The sequence below is a fragment of the Aplysia californica genome, unplaced genomic scaffold (assembly GCF_000002075.1).
Source record: "Aplysia californica isolate F4 #8 unplaced genomic scaffold, AplCal3.0 scaffold01055, whole genome shotgun sequence".
In the NCBI taxonomy this organism is placed as follows: Eukaryota; Metazoa; Mollusca; class Gastropoda; order Aplysiida; family Aplysiidae; genus Aplysia; species Aplysia californica.
Window position 1 is genome coordinate 143,318 of NW_004798325.1, and position 24,069 is coordinate 167,386.

Consider the following 24,069-nt stretch of genomic DNA (forward strand, 5'->3'; position numbering starts at 1 on the left):
ATTCAATAGTATTTGGTCTTCAAGACTTCTGGATTTCTTCTCTGGATGTAAACAAATGGATCGTGGACTTTAACGAACGGAACTACAAGATCACCGACTGTGCCATAGTCATAGCCAATAATTATCAATCATAGTGTATTTCACTTCCAAATTATTAACAAAATCTGTGGTATGACTGCAAAGTGACCATTTAGACTGACAGTAGCCTAGATCTATACTATGTGTAGTACGACCAGAAATGTGAGTTAGATCTAGATATCTAGATCTAGATCTAGATCTAGAATCTAGATCTAGTTAGAGTAAAGCTGTTGACTGTTGAGTTAAAAAATAAAATGACTCACTCAAACTCAAAATACTCAAGTCTCAACTTAAGACACTCTCAAGCCCAAAGTCTGACAACAACCACTGTGGAGTAGGCCTAAAGGATAAAATAGGCCAGGGGTGTTGGTAAACGTCCTGTTCTGACTTACCAGCTACAACATACACAACAGCTGTGCACGGAAAGTGTAGAATTCTGTGGTGCAGATCTACACGTATTCTAATCTAGCAGTAGCAGTATCCTGAATGAACTATGCTAGGCCAAGGCCCACTACTACTGCAGTGTGGGAGACGGGAGATGATGAAACCGGATGTAGATCTATATGGATCTATATCTAGTAGGGCCAAGGAGATTAGGGCCTAAACATCTAGTGAAATTTTCGTGTAATAATATTCTCTTCTTAGAGATCCTTGTCAGTGGGTTTACTTATCAGACGTTTGGGAAATCAGTTGCTAAAGGATCTAGATATATAGATCTATTCTTGAAGTTTGTCTTCGTGAACTTAAAACAAACAATTTACAAAGGATTCACTTAATAATTTATACATCTATATAATGCATTAAGAGACAGATTAAACTGCGAAATTTACAAAAATGACAAGGGAGGTTATGCTGGGAAAAAATAGCCTACTCCATGCGAAAGAGGCGAGCGAACGGGAATCGAAAGCTTGATCCTCTGGAGAGAAGGTCAAAAGAAGACTTGTGAGGTGTACGATTTGCACGAAACCTGTGAAAATACAGTACCATCAATGCGAACATTTTTTTTATTACTGTTGAGTAGCTAAATTTAATTGTATTAGTAAAGAAAGTAAAGGCATCTAGATCTACCTTTGATGCAGGTTTAGTGTAGATTCTAAATTAAATTGGGATCGCCTGTCGGCCTGGACGAAAACGAGTCCGAAACCGAAGACGAAAATTTTAAACGTTCGCAGTTTAGTAACACATCAGTCATCAGTAACAGTTCTTAAATTCGATTCCTTCATTCTAACTTTTCACTTGGTCATCTTCAAATCTAGATCTTGGTTTAAGTTTAAGGTATCTACAGTACTGTCTGGCCATCTCGGAATCTTATTTTGGTGTCAGGTTGTCTGCATCAGAATGTTTGGTACCATCAGAAGAGCTGTGTTGCAAAATCCTAGCAGGGTAAGTCTTGTGTAAAACTACACCTAGAGTCTACATATCTAGATCTAGATCTAGATCTAGATATCTAGAATCTAGATCTAGATTTTGATATATAGATATCTAGATTGTGGTCTAGATCTAGATCTAGTCTAGAGATTCTAATGCCTTACTTTACTTTTATGGAAGAGGCTAGCCGTACTTAATGACGGCTAGACTGGCAGTCTAGCCGTACTTAAGTACGGCTAGACTCACAGTCTAGCCGTACTTATTCTTAATATGATGGCTAGACTGACCATTTACAAAAAATAGGCCTACTGAATTGTAAATATACATTTTTAGTGCGAAGTGACTATTTCTCCGAACGTTCGGAGAAATAGTGCCGATCTTTATTTCTCCGAACGGTTTTCGGCTTCCGGTCTCGTGATTTTTTGCCTATTTATTGCGAGAGTTCGGCGCCAACTTTCATTCTGCCTCTGCCTCTGGTCTGGGAAGGAACACGTACCGCATGGCAAGCCCGCCTACAGACAACCTTCAGTAACACCCACCACACACCCACCACCATCATGCACATGTACACACACTAACTAAACATAACTAGTGGGCAACTTTTGAACGTATGACGAGCTGAACTGTGGATGGAGAGACAGTGTGAGTGAAAGAGCGGGTGAAAGGAAGAATGTGCGAGTGTATCCACAGGCGACAGCAACTAAAAGACGACGACACTGACCACCCCTGGCCTGGTCCACAGCTCACGAACAAAAGGAATGCAGCTCAGGCGGTGTTTTGCCTATATTATTGTCCATGGTTCGCAGGGAACAAGTGAGATTTTCTTTGTGTGTGCCTGGAGGGATGGGGTGGGGTATGAAAGTCATGCGGACGGGGATGAGCCGCGGGAGAGAACACGGGAATTGAATGAAAGAGTGAAACTGAAAGAGACGAATGACTCATGGAGTCCTGGAGTGAATGGATCCTGTGTTTCTATTTTTGTATACTTTGAACTGTTACTGAATAAAGGCTGAAATAAAGCCCGAAAAACAAACAAACACACACACACACTCCTCACTCTCCACTTACTACCACACACAGACACACTCAAACACTCACACATACACACACACACACACACACACACACACACACACACACACACAGGAGCAAATTTTTGGGTCTATATCTATTTAAATTTTCAACAGCTAGTCTAGATGAGATTTTTAGATGAGTGTAAAAACGTGAAAAAGAAAGGTTTCATAACAGAAAGAAATCAAAATTAGAACAGCCCATAAACAACAACAAACATTAACAAATAAGGGCGTGTGTCCACCTGTCCGAAGAAGATTGGCAGTTTTAACCCTAAATGTGCGTAATTTTAAAAAAAAGTACAGGATATTACATGTAAATTATGGAATCACACACATTAAGGGGCTTGCCAGTGTCAGTACATTGGTCGCAGCAGTGACAAACGCAGATGCCAGTTCTATGTGTAGTTATCAATAACCCTCCGTAGATCTAGATCTAGACAGCACACGAGTGAACACAACACATTACGTTTAAAAGCAGCACCTTTCATAGGCAACACGTCATATCTATAGCGAAAAACTGTTTGGAATTGTAGCATTTCTTTATATAAATATTTACGGCGGACATTTTTTGGACCGATTGAACCATATTGTATACGAACAATCTTTGGTAGGCCCATACTATAATTATAGATCTATATAATATCCGAAATTTGGGGGAAAGGATGATATTTCAGAGTGTTCGGAGAAATAGTGCCCAGCTTTATTTTCCTGAACGTTCGGAGAAATAGTGCCCAGCTTTATTTTCCCGAACGTTCGGAGAAATAGTGCCCAGCTTTATTTTCCCGAACATTCGGAGAAATAGTGCCGGCCTTTTTAGTGTGCAGTACCTAAAGTATTTGTATTTGAGACAAAACCAGGTTCCTTAATGACAGTGCATGTATTTTAAACCTCCTGTTTTCTAATGTAAATAGGGCCTAAGATAAGTACGGCTAGACTGGCAGTCTAGCCGTACTTAAGTACGGCTAGACTTCTTGTCTAGCCGTACTTAAGTACGGGTGGACAGCCGGGCTAGCCGTACTTAAGGACGGCTAGACTGTCAGTCTAGCCGTACTTAATATTGATGGCTGAATTGTAAATGAAAATTTTAGTTTGCAATGAATGCCTAAAGTATTTGTATTTCAGACAAAACCACAAGGTGCCTTACTGACTTGCATGTATTTAAACCTAAATAATTACTAGATCTAGATCTAATGAGACCTGTGTACTTAACAGGCTTGAGTCGATTGGGCCAAACCTAGATCTAAGTACGGCTAGACTGGCAGTCTAGCCGTACTTAAGTACGGCTTGCCACTTCGTACTTTTATAGCAAGTGGCTATTCTCTGGCGTCGCACCCGTCGATGGATCAGAAGCTATTCTCCGGCGTCGCGCCGGTTAACAGTCAAACGGCTATTGATCGTCGTGACTTCAAGGCTTAGAAGCGCCTTCCTTTCGCCAACTCTTTCTATCTCTCTCTCTCTCTCTCTCTCTCTCTCTCTCACACACACACTCACACGCACACTCTCTCTCACTCTCTCTTGTCTTCTGTCTCTATCTCCCTGTGTAATTGTATCTATCTATTTCCATCTATCTATATATATCTGTCTATTCATCTATCTATCTATCTCTAGATTCTATCTCTTCTCTCTTTCTCTCTTTGACTTTGTCTCTCTTTTTAGTAAAAAGTGAATTAGATCGAGATCTAGATCTAGATGGACTTGTTCTAAAATTAGGGCCTAGAAAATCTAGATTCTAGATCTAGTAATGTAGTAAAGTTATTTATAGCGAAGTATGTAGATGTAGAATACAATACTAGATTCTAGATCTAGATCTATTCGGACTCGTGTCCGATTAAACCAAAATTCTATTTGGACTCTGAATTGAGTCCAGCATGACGTCTGTTCCGACTTCCGACCCTTGTTCGATTATAGGAGGGTAGAGGGGGGCAATAAGCACCCCCTTTTTTCAAATTGTACAAAATTTGTCACTCGAAACAAATTACTAGATCTAGCGTTTTCTAACTGTTTCAATTATTAAATGCTTCCAATATCATTCTCACACCACTTTCACAGCAGAAAAAAAGCCTTAGAAATATGTTTTTATGCTGTATTAAAACAAATACTGATGAACTCAAAAAACCCAAATTAGGGGCAATAAGAACCGCCCATGTAGGCAATTATAAGCACTATGGTTTTTGTAAGCATCTATCTCGTGCAAAAGTCACACACCCACTCTTCATTGGCCATCTCCTGCAGGCTGCAATCAAGGTTCACACATTCAGCGTGAAACCACAAGTCACAAAGATCACACCGCAAGTCGAATCATCATCATCAGAATCGGACAGGCAAGGGGGCTTCGAGACCTTGAAGCTTTACCATGTCCCCTCTTGTTTTTCCTTTCCCCCTGCCTTTTCCTTTTGTTTGCTTTGAATTATCTGCTTCCTGTAGTCTCTGTAGCAGTGGCGGTGGGTGGACCAAAATTTGGGTGGGGCTTAGGTTGCTTTCACTTCTTTACCACCAGATAGCAAGCCGTAAGAACAAAACAGTGGTGATTTTTCCATACTCCGGCGAGCCACAGCTTTTTGAGAACCATTCAAACTAGAAGAGTCACCTTTGTCTTCCTTCTCTTTGTTCTACGTTAAATTCTTCTGGATGCTGGGGATGGAACCGCTTCACCTCCAAACTTTCTAATTAATATTCATCTGATGAAAAAGTTGCCTCAAAAGTGGTTTGATGTAATTAATAAGTGTTAAATCTCAACGGCACTCACACAAACTTGTATACACAGCACAGCACTCCACAAGCTGGATTAGTCCGTGTAGTCGAGGAAAGTAGACAGCACCTAACAATGTGTGTCTGGGGGAAAGTGTGTTGTAAACTTTTACCCCATTGTCAGGGCTAGGACAGCGTGAGCCCTCTGTGCAGTGTTATTAGATTTGAAGTCTTCTACCTTTTTACAAGAAGAGTTTCACTAACGAGGGTCCGTGGGAACCGGCTCATCTTTGCTGAGCCCTAAAGACATTTGATTTGCTGTGAGGTTACTATAGTTGTAAGTGGTGGCAACAGGGATTGGATAAATGAGCAAGCCGCCAAGTTGATCACTCTGTGTTCATTGCGTGCGATCATAACGGTTTCAACTGCTTATTTCGTTACTTTCATTTGCTTTGGGATAGAGTTGGGAGGTGGGGAGGGGGGCTCAAGCCCGTGAGCCCTTCACTACCCACCGCCACTGCTCTGTAGACATTTTTCTTCTGTCTGGCTTTCTCCATATATCGAAACCTTTGTACCCTTGCTGATCTTCCCCTGGTACTTTTGGAGAATTGTGGTTTCAATTGTCTAAGGAAAAAATCTGTGAATGTATCACAAGACTCAGCTATGTTAAAAGTCCAGGAGATGACACGGCTGAGTAGCCAGGTGTTGGACCTGGATTCGGCGCAGTGGACGGACCAGGAGTTGGCACAGTGGACGGACCAGGAGTCGGCACAGTGGATGGACCAGGAGTCGGCACAGTGGATGGACCAGGAGTCGGCACAGTGAATGGACCAGGAGTCAGCACAGTGAATGGACCAGGAGTCAGCACAGTGAACGGACCAGGAGTCAGCACAGTGAACGGACCAGGAGTCAGCACAGTGGATGGACCAGGAGTCGGCACAGTGAACGGACCAGGAGTCGGCACAGTGAACGGACCAGGAGTCGGCACAGTGGACGGACCAGGAGTCGGCACAGTGGACGGACCAGGAGTCGGCACAGTGGACGGACCAGGAGTCGGCACAGTGGACGGACCAGGAGTCGGCACTGTGGATGGACCAGGAGTCGGCACAGTGGATGGACCAGGAATCTGCTAAAGGCTGGAAAATACTTAGCGGTTCTCAATGTCAACTTGGGAGGCACCAAAAGTAAGGAACTACTTGCAAGTATAATTATAATGCTGTTTCTCATTTCATAGGTTTCATGTTTTTGTTTGTAACAGGTTTTCACAGCCCTGCAAGCCCAATGTGGAAGAGTAATGTCGGGTATGTCAACAGACTCTGTGCCATTTGATGAGGAAGCGGGAGACTTCAAAGAAAGGCGACAGGAAAGAGGTGAACATAAAAAGTTTCTCGCCAAATTGAAAAATGTTAATGTTTCTGATTTTAAAGAAAAATTAGAATTTCTGTTCTCCACCTAGATTCTATTAACTGAGTAAAGTTGAACAACTTTCTTTATAGAGTAAAAGTGATGTAGACTTTAGAGATGATATTTGTTATTTGATGAAATTTTGCTTGGTTCTAGATTCTAATCTTTCAGTTCCATATCGATTTTATTTGGTACCAGAAACTAAATTTTCAAAGTAGCTATATGCCAAATTTATCTGTTCCATATATGAAAGGCCTGTATCTCCTGAGAATTTTGGTACCATTCTCTAACCTCTCAATTGATTTTTTAAGCAAATGGTAGCTGTTAAAAATGGGGTCAAATTTGTTAAAGTCGCTCACTGGCTGCAACCCCATGTTTGACAGATAATAAAAGAGTACCAAGTGCACCAAACATCTCCACATAAACTGAGTACAATGACTATAACATAGATATATGGAGCCTAATTTTTTTCAAGACTGTAAGACCATTACAAATCAGTATTAATTTTATTGCCGCAAACACAATGATCTGTGGTTATCTAAAAAAAAACACAGAGCGTTGACTCTATACTGTAATATGTACCAAGCGCTCCCCTCTTGGGGGGGTCACATGCTTTCCGAGTTTCGCGGAAAGATTGATGAAAAATAGTTCCAAGTCGATTACTTTATTCTGATGGAAAATAAACTGATCTTTCTATTGATACTTTTTTTTAGCCGGTATTTTACATATTTTGTGTAAAAAAATGATCTTTGAAACCTTTGACGGAATTTTTAAAGGCTTTCTATTTAAACACCATATGACAAATATATACCACAGAAAAGCCCGTCCAAAGCTCTACAGTTCTCTGCCTATGAAAAGACGGCATTTAATCCTCAATCTTTCCACGGAGCGTTTGAATGCACGCGTGTCAATTTTTTAACCGGCCGACCACGCATTCCGACCGCGGGGGGCTTCTCTTTTCACAGCAATTAATAGCTCCTAATAATCGGACATATAAACAACTTACACCATTATAACTGGGAAAAGCTGAACTTTTACTAGGTGTACAGCATTTGGTGTTTTATTTCAAAAGAGCATGTCGAAAAAAAAACCCAAACAAGCCACTTTACAAGTTGAAAGGGATTTAAAACATGGGTCTCTACATCATTCTTTCCACTCCTTACACAAGAGGATGTCGGTAAAAGTATTTGACCGTCTACAAAAAGAAAGAAAAAAAATGCAATAGTTGAGTTTATATATCATATTTCCACTCCTTAGACTACGAGGAGATTGGTCTTATAGATGTAACTCAATAGAATGATCAAACACAAAAAGAGAATAGACATCTGCTTTCCTCTTGAAAAAAAGAGATGGTTATCTGAAGATGTAACCTCAAATTGTATGGATTGAATTATATATTTTAACGTATTCATACAAGGTATCTGATCCCAATCAGCGGATTCCAAGTAGTGTCATTTTAGAAATTTTAATTTATAATAATAATACTGCATTTATTATTTTAGCATTATTTCATTATTTTACTCAAATCAATTCTATTGTTAGTATTATTGTTCTTGATATTGATGTCATGACTGTGTTTCTTCTTCTTCTTCTTCTTCTTCTTCTTCTTCTTCTTCTTCTTCTTCTTCTTCTTCTTCTTCTTCTTCTTCTTCTTCTTCTTCTTCTTCTTCTTCTTCTTCTTCTTCTTCTTCTTCTTCTTCTTCTTCTTCTTCTTCTTCTTCTTCTTCTTCTTCTTCTTCTTCTTCTTCTTCTTCTTCTTCTTCTTCTTCTCATTATCAATATTTGTATTATGATAATCATTAGCTTTATTTATTTATTATTTATTAAATTTATTTATTAATTATTTAATTAATGTTGTTTTTTTTTCCTTAATTATCATTAATACTGCCCTTAATCCATAATCGTTCGATAAAAATAGACGGCCACATAAATGATGACATTAAGGGGGGGGGGGGGGGGATTACAGCGAATTATAGGCGATTTCCAGGTTGTGAACCATAGATATGGGGTACATAGAAGCTGAACCAATAAATTGACAAAAAAAGATTAATCCGCAGACAGGAAAAAGAGTCTAAAACAGCACCTGGACATGGATGGCTGGTGCCTCTATAAATAAATCATTGATGGTCAAGCAAAGAAACAGTGATCTGAATATTACCCCGATTTCACAGATACCATGCGCTCGGAAGTCTGCGAGTGCCCACGAGGCTGTGTTTACGCTACCTAATTTTATCTCAGTAAAGTGTTCACAAAATGCCACCTCGATTTCTTTACACAATTAAACGAGTCCATATTATTAATAAGTCGGTTTTCAATTCAGCATATTTATATGTGTGCGTTTAAGCGGAGACTACTGTAACTGGCATTATGTAACATCAAGTCAAATTCTTTCTGACATAACTATGATGACTCATTTTTTAAAAATTTGTACATACAAAATTATTTTAACAGTTTTAAAATAGAGCATGAAAAGCATATAAAATAGTGAGTATCACAGAAACAAGAAATTCTGAATGCTGTTGTGTTTGCATTTGTGTCATCATAGTTATGTCCGGGGAAAAAAAAAACCTTTCCGTTTTCATATTTTAATTTCTTTTATGAAAATTTGGGCTGGATCGATAACAACATGAAAATTTGGGCAAACAACAATTCAGAAGATTCATTTTGACTCACAATACATGTTAATGCTGAAAAAAATGTTACTTTTTTCATATTTTACTATGAATCTTTGCAATATATCTAATATCTTTCGAATATAACCATGATAACACAAAAAGGAAAAATACCCTGAAAAGTAATTTACGGAACATAAAATTATTTAAATAGTTTTTTCATTGCTCTAATTTTCTAACATAAGCATGAAAAGCACATAAAATTACAGAAAAAAGAAATTCTGAATGTCTTTGTGTTCGCATTTGTGTCATCATAGCTATGTCCGTAAGAAATGAAAAACTTTCCATTTTCACATTTTAATTCATTTTTTGGAAATTTTGGAAAACAAAGATTCAAGGGATTCAGTTTGAGTGGCGCCGGTAGCCTAGTGGTTAGGCTACCGGACCCGTGATCATGAGATTGCGGGTTCAGGGGTTCGAGCCTCAGCTCGGGCCGACGTTGTGTCCTTGGGAAAGGCACTTTACACGAATGTCCCACTTGGCTCTGTCCTATCGGAGACGGACGTTAAACTAGGAGGTCCCGCCTCTTAAATAACCTAATAGTGTTGATAGGGGCGTTAAACCCATACCATTTCACCAGATTCAGTTTGACTCATAATGCATGCTAATGGTAAAGAAATGCCACTTAATTCACATTTTACTATGACTCAGTATGACTCAATGCAAAATACCAAATATCTTTCGAACGTAAACACGATGACACATAGTGGACAAATGTTTGTCGTCATTTTGGAACATATCTTCAATTTACATAAAATTTTCCACTCTCGTTGACATCTAGCCAAGCATGCGTGGTTGCATCTAGATCTACCACTACTTGACCATTGGAACGCAGTGCGATGTTAATCATTATTTGGTTTTAATTTTCTAACATAATGAGTTAAAATTCGATGACAACATAAGAATACTTAAATGGATTCGTCTCATCCATCATTATTCTTCTCACCGTCTTACATCGCACAACAATACGCTTTGAATGGATGGACAGGAACAATGCACGTTCCTCCGCCCCTATTATTTCTCGTTTTCTGATTGGTTCTTTCGAACATAACAAATGATGACAGAGCACGAGGCGTCACAGGATTTCCGTTTTCTGCAAAATTACGTACGGTCACAGACTCGGAGTCCGTCAGGGCAGAGAGTAAACATTGAACGATATTATGCTTGTTCCAGGGCCCCAAAGTGGCCGGTAGAAATGAAATCACGGGGAATGAAGTTGCCTTGCGAAATGACTACATGAGTTATGCTGCTCGAAAATGAAAGTCTTGAAGGCTCACAAAGAAAAAACAGCTACAGATATCATTATTCCTGATGTAGCACCACAAATAATGTAGTTAGTTATAGTAGTAAAAGTGCAGAAGGACGAGTTTCTCAGCAATTTTTTCATTGTTGAACTTGACGACAGAAAGGTGCGACCGGACTGCTACTTCTATGCTCCCATAGCTGAAACATCATATTAAGCACAACATATACAATTTTCATAACTGTAGTACCATTTTTATTGGAATAGGAAAACCTATTGGCAAAGGTTCATATATATGTGTCACGACACGGTGGAATCAGGCGCTCGTCGATTTTTGGGCATATGGCATTAGTCGTACCATTTTAAAGCTTGTTCATTTGTCTTGTGTTCGGTGAAAAAAAAATACCCATCTATCATGACAGACGTCGAGATATTTGCGATTGAAGGAGGTGGGGGTCGCCTGGTTTCAGAGGTAAAATGAACGAGAAAATGGCTGCCACAGTTTGCCGTCTACTAAAGCTTGAGAGTCCATAGAAACTGCAAATTTCCATTTGTGTGCCTTAAATCGACATATTTCAGTAAAATCCACACGGAAATGTGTTTTTAAATGGACCTTAAAGGTGTTGAGTCAAAAAACAAAAATTCTATAAAAATTGCCAAACGAACAGAAAAATGCCAGTTTCTTCTATTTCATTATTTTGACGAACGCCTGATTTCACCATGATGCCTCACATATATATTTTATTTTAAAAATTTTAATATATTTTTTTGGTATGTGTTTTACGGCGCTCGCAACAGCATATGGTCATATGAGCGCACTGACCAATGAGATGTTTTCAGTTGGTGGGAAATTTTGAATTTTTGCTCTGGTGGCGGCCGAAGCCTACTCATCGATTTTGGACTACCAAGAGATCTTTAACGTGAACAACTTGCTTGCACAAGGGACCTCCAAGATTTTTCACCCTTGTCAGAAAAGGCTAGGTGGAGATCTTTCCTTCCATAAGATTAGGGATGTGGCTGAAAGACAGCAATAAGAAAGAGCCGAGCAGTAACAGTAGAAGGAAAATTGTTTGAATTATTGTTCATATATGCACTTTATGTAGTTTTTATTAGAAATGTAATTTTTATAGACCATGAAAGGAAAAAAATCAACAGACACCCCTGTTGCAAGTAGCAATGGTGAAAAGTTTTCAATTATGCGCATATTATGAACTTTGCCATAACTAGACAGCCACTGAGCCTTCTGATGAAGCTGCAACAAAGCCTCCTATTACTCCTATTGCACTTTTGATGAGATAGTAAAGTACTGCTTCAGTTCATCTTAAGACCAGCATTTTAAACAAAATAAAATCTTCTTTATATTTCAGGATTAAACAGAGTGCAACTGATTGGGCGAATTGGCAGAGATCCAGAGCACAGGGGCACAGACGAACATCCTTGCATTGTATTTCCATTGGCTACGAACCTTTCTTTCCGAAAAGCCAGCACAGGTGAAATTTTTTATTTTATGTAAAATCTTGTCTTGTACGCGCTACATAGAATCTTCTCGTAAGTTTGAATTTATCAACAGTTTTATGGACTTTCAAAAAAGTGTAGTGTTGAATCTTTAGCATTACAGGATTATTTGTTTCAGAAAGCTATTAAATTTTCATTAGTTGTAATATTGGGTCATTCCCTTCTTTGCTATGTAACCTTTGGGTGCTAATGCTAGTTCAAAGCCTTTGATATGAGACCAGAGAGTTTACAGTAATACTAGAGAGACGGCACTTCGCCCGGATGCGCGTATCTGGGTCACCAGCTGATCGTGGAGAAACGCGCGGTAAACAAAACAAACTGCGTCCATTGTCCAAGGCATTTGCGTTGATCGCAGACAAGCACGGCCCCGGTTAGCACGAAGTGTCAATGGTGTTCTGCTATAAACTGCACCTATTAAAATCAAAATCTGAGTTTCTTTCGATTTCCAAAGGATGACGAATATTATTTTTTTGATGAATAGAAAAATATAGATCAAAATAATGACAATATGATTGTGGTCCTACCAGACTCACACTCCAAGCACAAACTCAACACACTTCAACTTTTGAGCCTGCATTCTACTAGTGAAAGATATGTCTAAAAGTTTTCTAAATACAAATTGCCGTCGTTCGGTTTTGGAACTTTCTTTGTCCGATTACCACTTTTTTTCTTTTTTTTGGGGGGGGGGGGGGGGGGTAGGATGGGAGATGGAAGGTGTTCGGTATAAACTCTTTAATTGGTAGATCTATCATTATTGCTTCATGTGCTTTTCCATGATCTGAAAGTGTGAGAATTTAATATTATATATATATATATATATATATATATATATATATATATATATATATATATGTGTGTGTGTGTGTGTGTGTGTGTGTGTGTGTGTGTGTGTGTGTGTGTGTGTGTGTGTGTGAGAGAGAGAGAGAGAGAGAGAGAGAGAGAGTGAGAAACAGAGAGAGAGAGAGAAACAGAGAGAGACAGACAGACAGACAGAAACTGAGACAGAGAAACAGATTGACAGACAGACAAATAAACAGAGCTATAGAGGGGAGAAAGATGGGCAGAGAGAGAGACAGAGAGAGAGGGAGAGAGACCGACAGAGAGACGGACAGACAGACTGAACGAGAGAGAGAGACAGAGATAGTCAGACAGACAGACGAATAGACGGAGCGAGAGAAGGGGGAGAAGAAGAGAGACAGACAGACAGAGAAAACCAACAGACAGTCAGACAGACACGCTGATAGACAGGGCGAGAGGGGGTGAAAAAGAAAGAAAGAGACAGACAGACTGACAGACAGACAGGTAGAGAGGGGGGAGAGAGAAAAGGAGACAGGGAGAGAGAAAAGGAGACAGGGAGAGAGAAAAAGACAGACAGACAGACAGAGAGGGAGAGAGATGACAAAGGGACACTGGAGAACGAGTAGATTTGTTGAAAATTAAACCGATTATTCCTTTAATTATGGGGATTTTTTTTTCAGATCTATAGAGACGAAGAAAAATGTATCTGCGTCTATTTGTTTATTAGAATGTCGGTGCCTATGTTAACTTAAGCCAAAAACAAGTCTTTTATGGCCGAGGGAGGCAGGGGAGTTGCCTAAAATATGCGATAGAATTCACAGGCCTCCTTTCTTTAAAGGCCTAGTAACCTAGTGAACTAACTACAGACGGTACTACACTTTCTCATGACATGACAGTATCCCTGAGCATCGCCGTGGCAGCGATCACCGCGCGTAAGTGTTTTCGCTCCCCGCGCCGGGCGATACGCGAAACAATGCACTGTTGTTATGGAGCGCCGCCACGAGTGTCACCTCTCTATTACTGTAAACCCTCTCTGATGAGACCAAGCCTGTAATTTAGAGGAATATCATTATTCCTGGTGCATTTTTAAACAAATCACAAAGAATAACCTTTCTCAAAAGAATCATTTTTGTACTACAATCCCCATTAAAAAATTTTTGCAATTCATCTTTCTGTTTTAATCTGAAAGCAACCTTCCCGAAATTACATGCTTCTACTTTCATTTTTCTGTGCAATGGTTTCATTTGATCTCGTACCTTTGCATTTCACTAAATTTCATACTCGCCCAGCTGATAAAATGTGCTGAGCCTAATATTATAACTTCTTTCTTTTAATTACAGTTTTTAATCTCTTATATATCGGTTGCATGTGCTCAAGAAACAGTTTGCCAAAATTAAATTCTAAATGTTGAAATCGGCGAGAGAAAAAGTACATGATTTAAGTACAATTATATAAAGAATGAATGAGTTTTTATCTCTCTCCTAAAAGATTTTACTTTCTGGGCATTGCACAGCTATCCAACGATATGCCCTTTTTTATACTGCTGCAACTTGCTGAAGAAATTCAACTCTCCTTTTCAGGAGTATAGTATCTGCAACACAACACGTCCGACTTACTCACCAGAGAGTTTATTCTGAACTGCCGTGATTAACACACCTTGATGGTCGCATGATACACACAGACATAAGGGACATAGCTCGCATACAACGATCACAGCCACTCACAGTTACTCTCTTTTAACAATACATCACATCTTCCCCCCCCCCCTCACCCCCACTCAAAATAACTTCCTTATATTATTAACACAGATGGAAGGATAGCTTAAGGCAACAGTCACAACATGCTTATAATTGTACACTGCAAATAGTAAGTGCATACTTGCACAAAAACAATATGCTTCTATACCATAAGTATGCCTACAGGACTAATCTGTTTGGGGCTTTTCTTGTCCTCGTACTATGCCTTACACCTACTTCCTGCTTTGGTGTGAGAAGACTGGTAGGCTCGGGATCCAAGACCTTTTTTTGATGCCGCAATAGATGCACCACCAAGAGTTACCTGAGATGGTGCCTCACTACCAGTAAACTGAGACATGTTTTTAGCTTTAGTTGTTATGTCTTGGTGATCGGGTTGTTCTTCGTGGTCAAGAAGGACTTGCTCATCTGTTCTATCATAGTTGCTCATGTCGAACTCAGGTACACGATGATCAATCATGTCAGACCTGGGCAAACAAATTTGGTCTTGATGTCTGCGTACGATACCATGTGTTGCTGTTTTGACCTTGTATTAAAGAGGGCCCGTTATTTCAACAATCACACCTGGCAACCATTTTCCCCCTCTCACATTGGAGTTTCTGGCAAGCACATTATCATTCACACCAAAATCTCTCACACAGGCAGATTTGTCATGGTATGCTTTGTGAGCGTTCTTTTGCTCTGTTACCCTCTGGTTCAACATAGGATGCAGAAGATCTAAATGGGTTTTCATTTTTCCACCAAACATAAGTTCTACTGGACTTAATCCAGTAGTTGTATGTGGTAACGACCTGTACTTTATGACAAATTTGCAAACCTTTTCTTTTTTTTAAGCAAGTCCCTTGTATTTTAACCATTGCTTTCTTGAAGCTCTGAACACAACGCTCAGCAAGTCCTTTTGAAGACGAATGGTATGGAGACACAGTGATATGTTTGATACCATTTCCACTCTTGAAAGCTCTGAACTCTGAGCTTGTAAATATAGGACCATTGTCTGTGAAAATTTGATCAGGAAGGCCGAAATAAGTGAACACATATCTCTTAATTCGAGAATAGTGTCTTGAGCTGTGATTTTGCTCATAATCTTAACCTCTAGCCATTTTGAGTGAGCATCTGTCACTATCAGGAACATTTTACCCTAGAAGGGACCTGCAAAGTCGAGATGCTTTCGCTTCTATGACTCTTCTGCTAAATTAAGTTTGAATTGTTACTGGAGTTTAAGGGGTGTGACCAGTCAAAGGAATGCTTTCCCCCAGTCAGTGACAAAAACAGAAAAATGCAATCCCTTTTGGTTGTTAAATAGCTCATAAATTATTATTTATTTTTAAGGGGAACTGATGTCAAAGACTGACTGGCACAGAATTTGTGTGTTCAGACCAGGACTCCGAGATAATGTTGCATCAAGGATTGCCAAAGGGTAAGACTGTGTATACTCAATGTTGCTTTCAATAGAAAAGAACACTTATTTTTAAAATAAAAACGAAAGTAAGACAGGACGTTCTGTTCTGGTTGTTAAAGTTAAATGCAGTTGAGTAAGATTTTTGAATGGTTATAAAGCAAATGTTGATAGTTACAGTGTGGAATGTTTGGCTATAAACACAAGTAGACACAATGTCTATACTGCGGTAAGCTGACAAAAATGCCCTTTTTTTTTTCACAGCAGTTTTAAGATAAAGAGGTTTTTTGTCAGCGTAAACATTAAAAAAGGAGTCCATCCGAGATTTTAATTCTAATTTATAAAAAAGCAGTCCCAGTTTCGCTTTGATTTTTTCACACAAGTAGGATAACTGATCAAGCTTTCTTTTCAGCAAAAAATATTTTTTTAATTTGGCGCCAAAAATGAAAAAAACATTTTGTCAGCTTACGACGACATAGGTCTGCAATGCTCCCTGGTTAACCAGACTTTGCAGGTGGTGGAGGAGGGGACTATAATTTGGTCATAGCTAGCAGATGTCGCAGTAGAACAGTTCATGAGATATCGAACAGAGGAAGTACTTTGTTTATATTCATCCTTGTATATTTAGCATGATACCACATCAAGGAGAAATCTCATAAAGAAAATTCCTGCATGTAACATTGTACACATGAGCTGATTGGCAAATGGCCAAATAGTGGCTGAGGGGTAGTGGCTGCATGTGTGCATGTATTTTAGAGGAGGGGGAGGGAACTGACTTGTCTTTGAAACTTATAACAAGGTGTCCCGGAGAAATGAACTTTGTCGGGGTGACATGACCAATTTGCAAAACTGTGTTTACACCTATAAGAAGGATGGTTTGCTGTGGGTGGCTGGCTTTTTGGCCTGCTGGAGCCTGGTTAGAGAGATGCAAGCAATCACATAATGTTATTAATGATGATGAGGGAATGCATACTTGACAGTTCAGTGTCAGGCGAAACAAAGTTGGACAAAAAAGTTTGTTATCAGATGGACTAAGGGGAGGAAAGAAAGAATGCATAGGTATCAAGGGCATTGCGAAAGTCAAATTTTTTTCTTGAATTCCATTTCCGTGAGGTGGTATGCTACTTATTGTAAATGGTGTAAAAATTCACTTTTCTTCCACAGGCAATGTTAACCTTTATTTACAATACATTTATTTGCCTTGGTCGGTTTTCTACTTTATAATCTTACATTTATTGGGGTTCTAGAGACTATTAATATTATTGTTTTTCCCCAACTCCAATTTTTTCAAGATAATTTTGAGAAAAACTCCTATTTTTGGTCATGGGGTGGTTGATTGATCTGATGGAGAGGTAGGAGAATGATTAAAGTGTTTTTATAAACCCCCCCCCCCCAAAAAAAAAATAGGTAGATTGTACCGGTATGTGCTTTACTAAGAAAAAAAGTAAAGGAATCAGAATGTCATGTTACTTGTTAGATGAGGTCAATATGAGATATTGTTTTCACACAATATATTCAACATAGCCAGTCTCGGACATATCAGGTTACTGCTTCATAAACACTTTACCTGCATTTTGTGTTTAAATGTTCTGAGACTGGGCTAAAGTTGAAGTCAATTGACTTACAATTATTACAAGTTTGTAACAGGAACTCAAGCACTGACAGTGATCAGGGGCACTCCCAAGGTTACGAACATCTTGACGAAAGAAAATAAAAACTCACTGCTGTAAAGCCTCGGTGTAACCAAGAAGGCTTACAAATGAAGAGCAGATGTACTTCTTAAGAAGATCAAAATAGCGTGGTTGCTGTGAATAATTAAAGGGGCTTGATACTTTCGGGAAAACATTTTAAACTAAGACAAACTGAAACAACTTTTGTCACAGGCACTAGGTATGAGACAAAAAATTCATTTTCAACTGTTGACACTCTCGATTACGTAGGCCGTAGCCTTGGAAACGGTGGCTTTCTTGAAAATTGGAAAGAAAATAGTAGGGTTGGTTTTTTTCTCCACCGTTTTTAGTTTTTAACTTTTTAAAATTCTTTAACTCACTTGCGACTGGGCCCTTTCACCAGTCACAAGCGTTGAAGACTGGCGTTTTTGGGGGTATTTCAATAAATCACCACAACTCTCAGAATTACCCTGTTGTAATTATTTTTTGACACAGTAAAGTAACATTCAAGCTTAATCTAATACAAAAAACTAAATTTGTCTAAGTCTAATACTTTAATTTGTATGATTTTTTTAAAAATGGAATGAATTTGATTTTCAGAAAAATTTCCAGGGACGTGACAAGTAGAATGAAATTCACTACAACAACAAAAATAAAAGTTCAAAGTGTTCTGGTTTGATTTGTATACATGTGCGAGTGTTTGGTGAAAATATAAAAGCTGGTCTGTGGATTGATTCAGACCCATACACTGAATTACATGAGACAGATGTACGGCACGACGTTGTGATTTCATTGCGCGAAAAACAACACCGGTACTAGTGCTAGATCTAGCCCTAGAACTACGATTCGGGCCATGTTCGGGTACATATCCAGGATCCTAACTATTAGACACATCATATTCTGAGACACTAGGACTAGTAAAACGTACAGAAGTATAGAAAACGGCGAAATTATGTGATTTTTGTTCATGCGACTTCTTCGACCGTTACTACGAGCGAGTTCCGGTCTGTTCAACCCCTGTTGGGGTCACTGTCCTTCACCTTCAATAACTTAAAAACTACGGGTCCCAGAGATACGAAACGAAGTCTAAGTAGCTCAGGCTTGGCCAAACAAGGGTATGAGGCGGGTCTCGTGATCCGTGCGTGATTTGTAGAGCGGAAAAAAAATTCCAAAGTTGGTCACGCAGGGCTTGTGAGACCCGTCGCGAGCGTCGCGGCGGGGGTCACGCAACTGTTGTGTGATCCGTCTGAAGTGAGTTATACTGCAAAATGTCACAGATAAAATAATATAGGTGCTTGGAGCTGGCTGTTTTCGGTTTTGATTCTATAATTAGAAAGTATCCAAAATTGTTCTCAAAGTTGGGGATATGGAATTTGATCTTTAAAAAATATTTTTGGCATGAAAAAAAATTGTAAAAAATTCTAAAGCAAAATGTTAAAAACTAACCAGCCCACTACAAGTACAAACCATATTTCTCTAACTGCAGGGTAATCCAAAAAAAACGACTACTTTTTTCTGAAGATCTCGCTCAAAATTTGTACTAGAATGTTGTAATTTGGAACAGATTACTTTCAAAAGGAATTTGTTTGACATTAAATTCTCAAAGAAGAAACTTATTTTTGAAAACGGAAATGGCTTTTACCTCCTATAAATTATGCAAAATGAATAAATTTAAAAGATCTTGTAAGGAAAGTCATGATTGGTTTATTTCATTTCCTTTTATTTTTATTAAAATCTAATCTTTCCATCCTTGTAACCTTTAAACAGTATATCTTTTCTCCTACAGAGTTAAAAAACATATTTTTTAAATTCTGGAATTTCGAGAAACAATGGTCTATATGTACTTCCTCCTTTGGATTCGACACTTTTTAATACGTTGTTCATAATGTTCAATGGTGGCCAAACACAAGGATCCACTCAACCATGAGTACTCAAAGCCACACACACTGTACACCTTACACTATGGAGCTGTTTCTAGATAATAGGGGGAGGGGGGTGAGGTTGCCCAAATAGACAGCATTTGTGGAGTTGATATAAGCTGAAAGGTGAATATGGGCTTTACCAAAGAGCCAAATGTCATAGAGGAAATGCTCACGCTTTTCAAGACGATCGAGGAATCATGAACACATTGCTATTCTCTGATAGCTTTGTGAACGAGAAAACGGTACAGTCGTAGATGAAGATCTGCCTTGAGAATGCGGACCGTTGAGATGTAAGAAAGTCTTTGCTGCAGACATCGTCTACGGACAGACATGTCATGGGGCTCAAATACTGAATTCTGCAACTTGGTGACATTTAAAGAGGTGCAAACGGTGTGTGTTTGACCTGAAGGGATCGTTTTGTTTGGGAATTTTTAACTCTGATTCTCTACAGGTCCTAACTGATGGACCATTTCCACACTTGACATCAAAGAAGGCCTTAAGGGCACTCTTACATTATTTCCGTGCCTTGTCCGAAACTTACGAAATGAGTTGGTGGTGAGGAAATGTTCAATGCAAAAGCTCTCTGCTCTTTACTAATCTTAAACAGGAACCTGCAAGCCCCCTTTATATCCCTCTTCTTTTGTTGGAAAATGCTTTAATTATGGTAGGCCTACCGACTCTGCATAGAGTATGAATTATCACTTTACGATCTACTACAGCTTTTACTGAAACATGTGCAAATTTTCTTTCCAGGGACAGAGTGATGGTGGAAGGTTCACTATCATATCAGAGATATACAGACAGCGACAGACCAGTAAATATTACTTCCATACTTGCAGGTAGGATCTGTCAAGTTGATAGTCTACTTTCTGTGTTGTATTTTTTTTTTTCCCTTCAGACCGATGGGGTTTAATGTTATTGATTTTTTTCCTCTCTCTATATATATCTATTATCTATTTGTGGTGGCCTGAATTTTGCTATTCAAAAGGCTTTTTAATAGGTGCATCGATCGACATGCGGTTTTCGCCAAAAGATTCTTTAAAATATTCTCCAGATCATGACGCCCTTGGTTTTTTCAGTTTTGAGACAGTTTTGCTGCAAAAAGCTAAATTTCTTTCTTTCGCCGATCGCTTTTATATGCCGACACTTCTGTCTCTGTAATTTTAGAAAATCTGGTGCGGAAGTGATATTTCGCGAGGCGCATTTTGTTTGAGAGTATATGTCTAGATCTAGACCTTCTAATTTTTTGCATCTCTCAAGATTTATTGCTCATTTCCAGTAGAGTATAATAGGCCAATGACTTTCAGTTGATGTTAATGCACCGATCATTCCTTTCATCGAAAGGGGGCCCAGCTGGAATATTATATATGTGAGCTTTTGCCAATAGGTGGGTAGGCCTATGTGACACAGAGGGTTGAGTATAAAGTTTTTAATATTTCGTTTTTACTTGCATTTTTCTATTCCTGTATATCTCCTCCTACAAAAACATGTATTTACAGACCTTCAGACGGCATGCTAAGCTGTGTAACTGGCGTTATGTAATGTCAAGTCAAATTCTTTCGGACATAACTGTGATGGCACATTTTTTTTTGAATTTGTACATACATACAAAATTATTTTAACAGTTTTCTTATTGCTTTAATTTTCAAACAAAAGCATGAAGAGCATATAAAATTGTGAGGATCACAGAAACAAGAAATTCTGAATGCCATGTGTTTGCATTTGTGTCGTCATAGTTGTGTCCGAAAGAAAGGAAAAACTTTCCGTTTTCATATCGTAATTTCTTTTATGAAGATTTGGGCAAACAACGATTCAGAAGATTCAATTTGACTCATAATGCATGTTAATGATGAAAGAATGCCACTTTATTCACATTTTACTATGAATCTCTGCAAAATAGCTAATATCTTTTGAACATAACCATGATGACACAAAATGAAAAAAACGAACCTGATAAGTAATTTATGGAACATAAAATTGTTTTAACAGTTTCCACATTGCTTTAATTTTCAAACATAAGCATGAAGAGCTTATAAAATCACAGAAATTCTGAACGTCTTTGTATTTGCATTTGTGTCATCATAGTTATGTCCGAAAGAAATGAAAAACTTTGCATTTTCTTATTTTAATTCCTTTTTTGGAAATTTTGGCAAACAGAGATTCAGGAGATTCAGTTTGACTCATAGTACATGCAAATGGTGAAAAAATGCCACTTAATTCACATTTTACTATGACTCTATGCAAAATACCAAATATCTTTCGAACATATCCACGATGACACATGTCGCATATAGTTAATAAATGTTTGTTTTCATTTTGGAACATATCATCAATTTACATCAAATTTTCCTCTCTCGTTGACATCTAGGCTAGCATGGATGGTTTCATCTAGATCTACCACTACTTGATCACTGGAATGCATTGCGATGTTAATCATTACTTGTTTAAATTTTCGAACATAACGTTTTAAGATTTAATGACGATATAAGAAAACTTAAATGGATTCGTCTCATCCATCGTTATTCTTCTCGCCATGTTACATCACACAACAATATGCTTTGAATGGATCGGCAGGAACAATGCATGTTCCTCCACCCCTATTATTTCTCATTTTCTGATTGGTTCTTTCAAACATAACAAATGATGACAGAGCACGAGGCGTCACGGGATTTCCGTTTTCTGCAAAATTACGTACTGTCACAGCCTCGGAATCAGTCAGGGAAGAGAGTAAACATTGATCGATATTATGCTCGTTCCAGGGCCCCAAAATAGCCGATAGAAACGAAGTCTCGGGGAATCAAAGTTGCTTTGTGAAATGAGTACTCAGGTTGTGCTTGAAAATGAAAATCTAGAAGGCTCACAAAGAAAAAATAACTACAGATATCATTATTTCTGAACTGTAGTTATAGTAGTAAAAGTGTAGAAGGACGAGTTTCTCAGCAATTATTTCATTGTTGAACTTGACGACAGAAAAAGTACGAACTCGACGCGTCACGTTTTGCATTCTAAAAATACATTGATTTCAGAACTAAAAATATTCTTTGTAAGGTATATGAAGAAATCACCACCTATTGGCAAAGGCTCATAGATATAGGACTCAAAGCTCTTTTTGTTTTTTTAACACACGCCATATTTTAACACACAAAACCTCTATCACACCAAGTAATAACACCTGTCTTAGACTTTGACGGCCACCTTAATTACTCCAGTACGTTTTGTCGTAAATTGCGTTGGCCCCTGGCGTTGTGGACGAGCCGTCGTAATTCAATCACCTGTCGTCGTTGTTAGGTAGTCCCTCCAACCGATCATGTTGCATAGTTGTGTGATCCCTCATAACCCATAAGCCCCGCCCAGAACTTATATACAAATCGTAAATGAGATGAGGGGTCACTGTTTACCCAGTCTGTAACAAAGTAACAAAGGACGTCAACATGAACCCGTGACAGAAGCGTCGCTCGTTCTCCGAGTGGTGGCAACTCATGTGTTAGTTTTAACATGGCACTCGTTCTTCCTCGTCTGATACATTTCATTTTATTGTCACCCTTGCGCAAAATCAGCAACAAAATAAAAATAACGAACAAAATACAAACCAACTACAACAAAAACAACAGCAATGCGGCTACTTTCGATTGGGACCTCAAAATTGAATTTGCTGTCTTCACTTTGACCAGTCCTGCCTAAGACGGCCACCTGTGTTATACGGCCACTTTTCTCCTTGACAACGGGTGGCCGTTTTACACAGGTTTGAGTTGACTGTAGGTGTTTTAAGGGGAGACGTACACTCCCGGAAAAATTTTCTGAACGCATGACTTTTATTCACTTTCATGAATTTGTGCAAGAAGTTCAAAGGTAAATTGGGTGTACTAAGGGTGAATTTGTTGATTTTTTATGAAAAATGGGTCTCTGTGGTAGCCATCTTGGATTTTCAAACCGGTTTCTTAGTGCAGAAGAATTTCATAGTAAATATAGAAACATCAGCTCGACATTTGGCTCACAAGTACAAACCTATATGGACTGGGGATCTATGTGAGGATTTTGACCTACCTTTAAAATTATAAAGTGACCCCAAAGTCATTTGACAAAATTTTGGGGTACATATTACCAAAAAATTGAATATTTCCACAAGTTACCAATATTTCCCAATTCCCTCACACAGATCCCTAGAATAGCTCTTAAAACACCTAAACGCCAAATTTCAAGCTTCTAGCTTCAGCAGTTTTTGAAAACTCCTTGCACAAAGAAGGTCGCCTATGTAGATTTTGAGAAAACAGAAAAAACAGGAATTTTTAGTGCAATTTGCACTTTTTAAACGCTCTTTTAGGTCATTTAGGGTGTATTCTCAACAGTTTCGTCATTGTGACCCGATAGAACAGATGTCAAATGATGTTGTTCCGCAAAAAACAAAAGTTGGATAGTTTGAAAAATCTTATCGATATTGTCTGGGATCGCCGACCCGGGTCTTCCCTTAAGACACACCCCTCCCCCCCC

The 24,069-nt window shown here is 38.7% G+C and overlaps 2 protein-coding genes across 3 annotated transcripts in view; one reads left to right on the forward strand and one right to left on the reverse strand.

Moving 5' to 3' along the window:
• Positions 1 to 620, reverse strand: part of LOC101850049 (cysteine--tRNA ligase, cytoplasmic) — a 45,816-nt gene extending 45,196 nt beyond the window's left edge. For both annotated transcript variants that reach the window (XM_005111410.3, XM_013089812.2), the window contains exon 1: positions 471 to 620. The gene's annotated coding sequence lies outside the window, so the exon portion shown is untranslated. The remainder of the gene's footprint in view (positions 1 to 470) is intronic.
• Positions 621 to 1,379: 759 nt separating this feature from the next.
• Positions 1,380 to 24,069, forward strand: part of LOC101850614 (single-stranded DNA-binding protein, mitochondrial) — a gene marked incomplete at its 5' end in the record, with an annotated part of 25,950 nt that continues 3,260 nt past the window's right edge. The window contains 5 exon segments of the mRNA XM_005111411.2: positions 1,380 to 1,461; positions 6,466 to 6,577; positions 11,894 to 12,016; positions 15,923 to 16,010; positions 20,335 to 20,420. Coding sequence (XP_005111468.1) covers positions 1,417 to 1,461; positions 6,466 to 6,577; positions 11,894 to 12,016; positions 15,923 to 16,010; positions 20,335 to 20,420 — 454 coding nt within the window.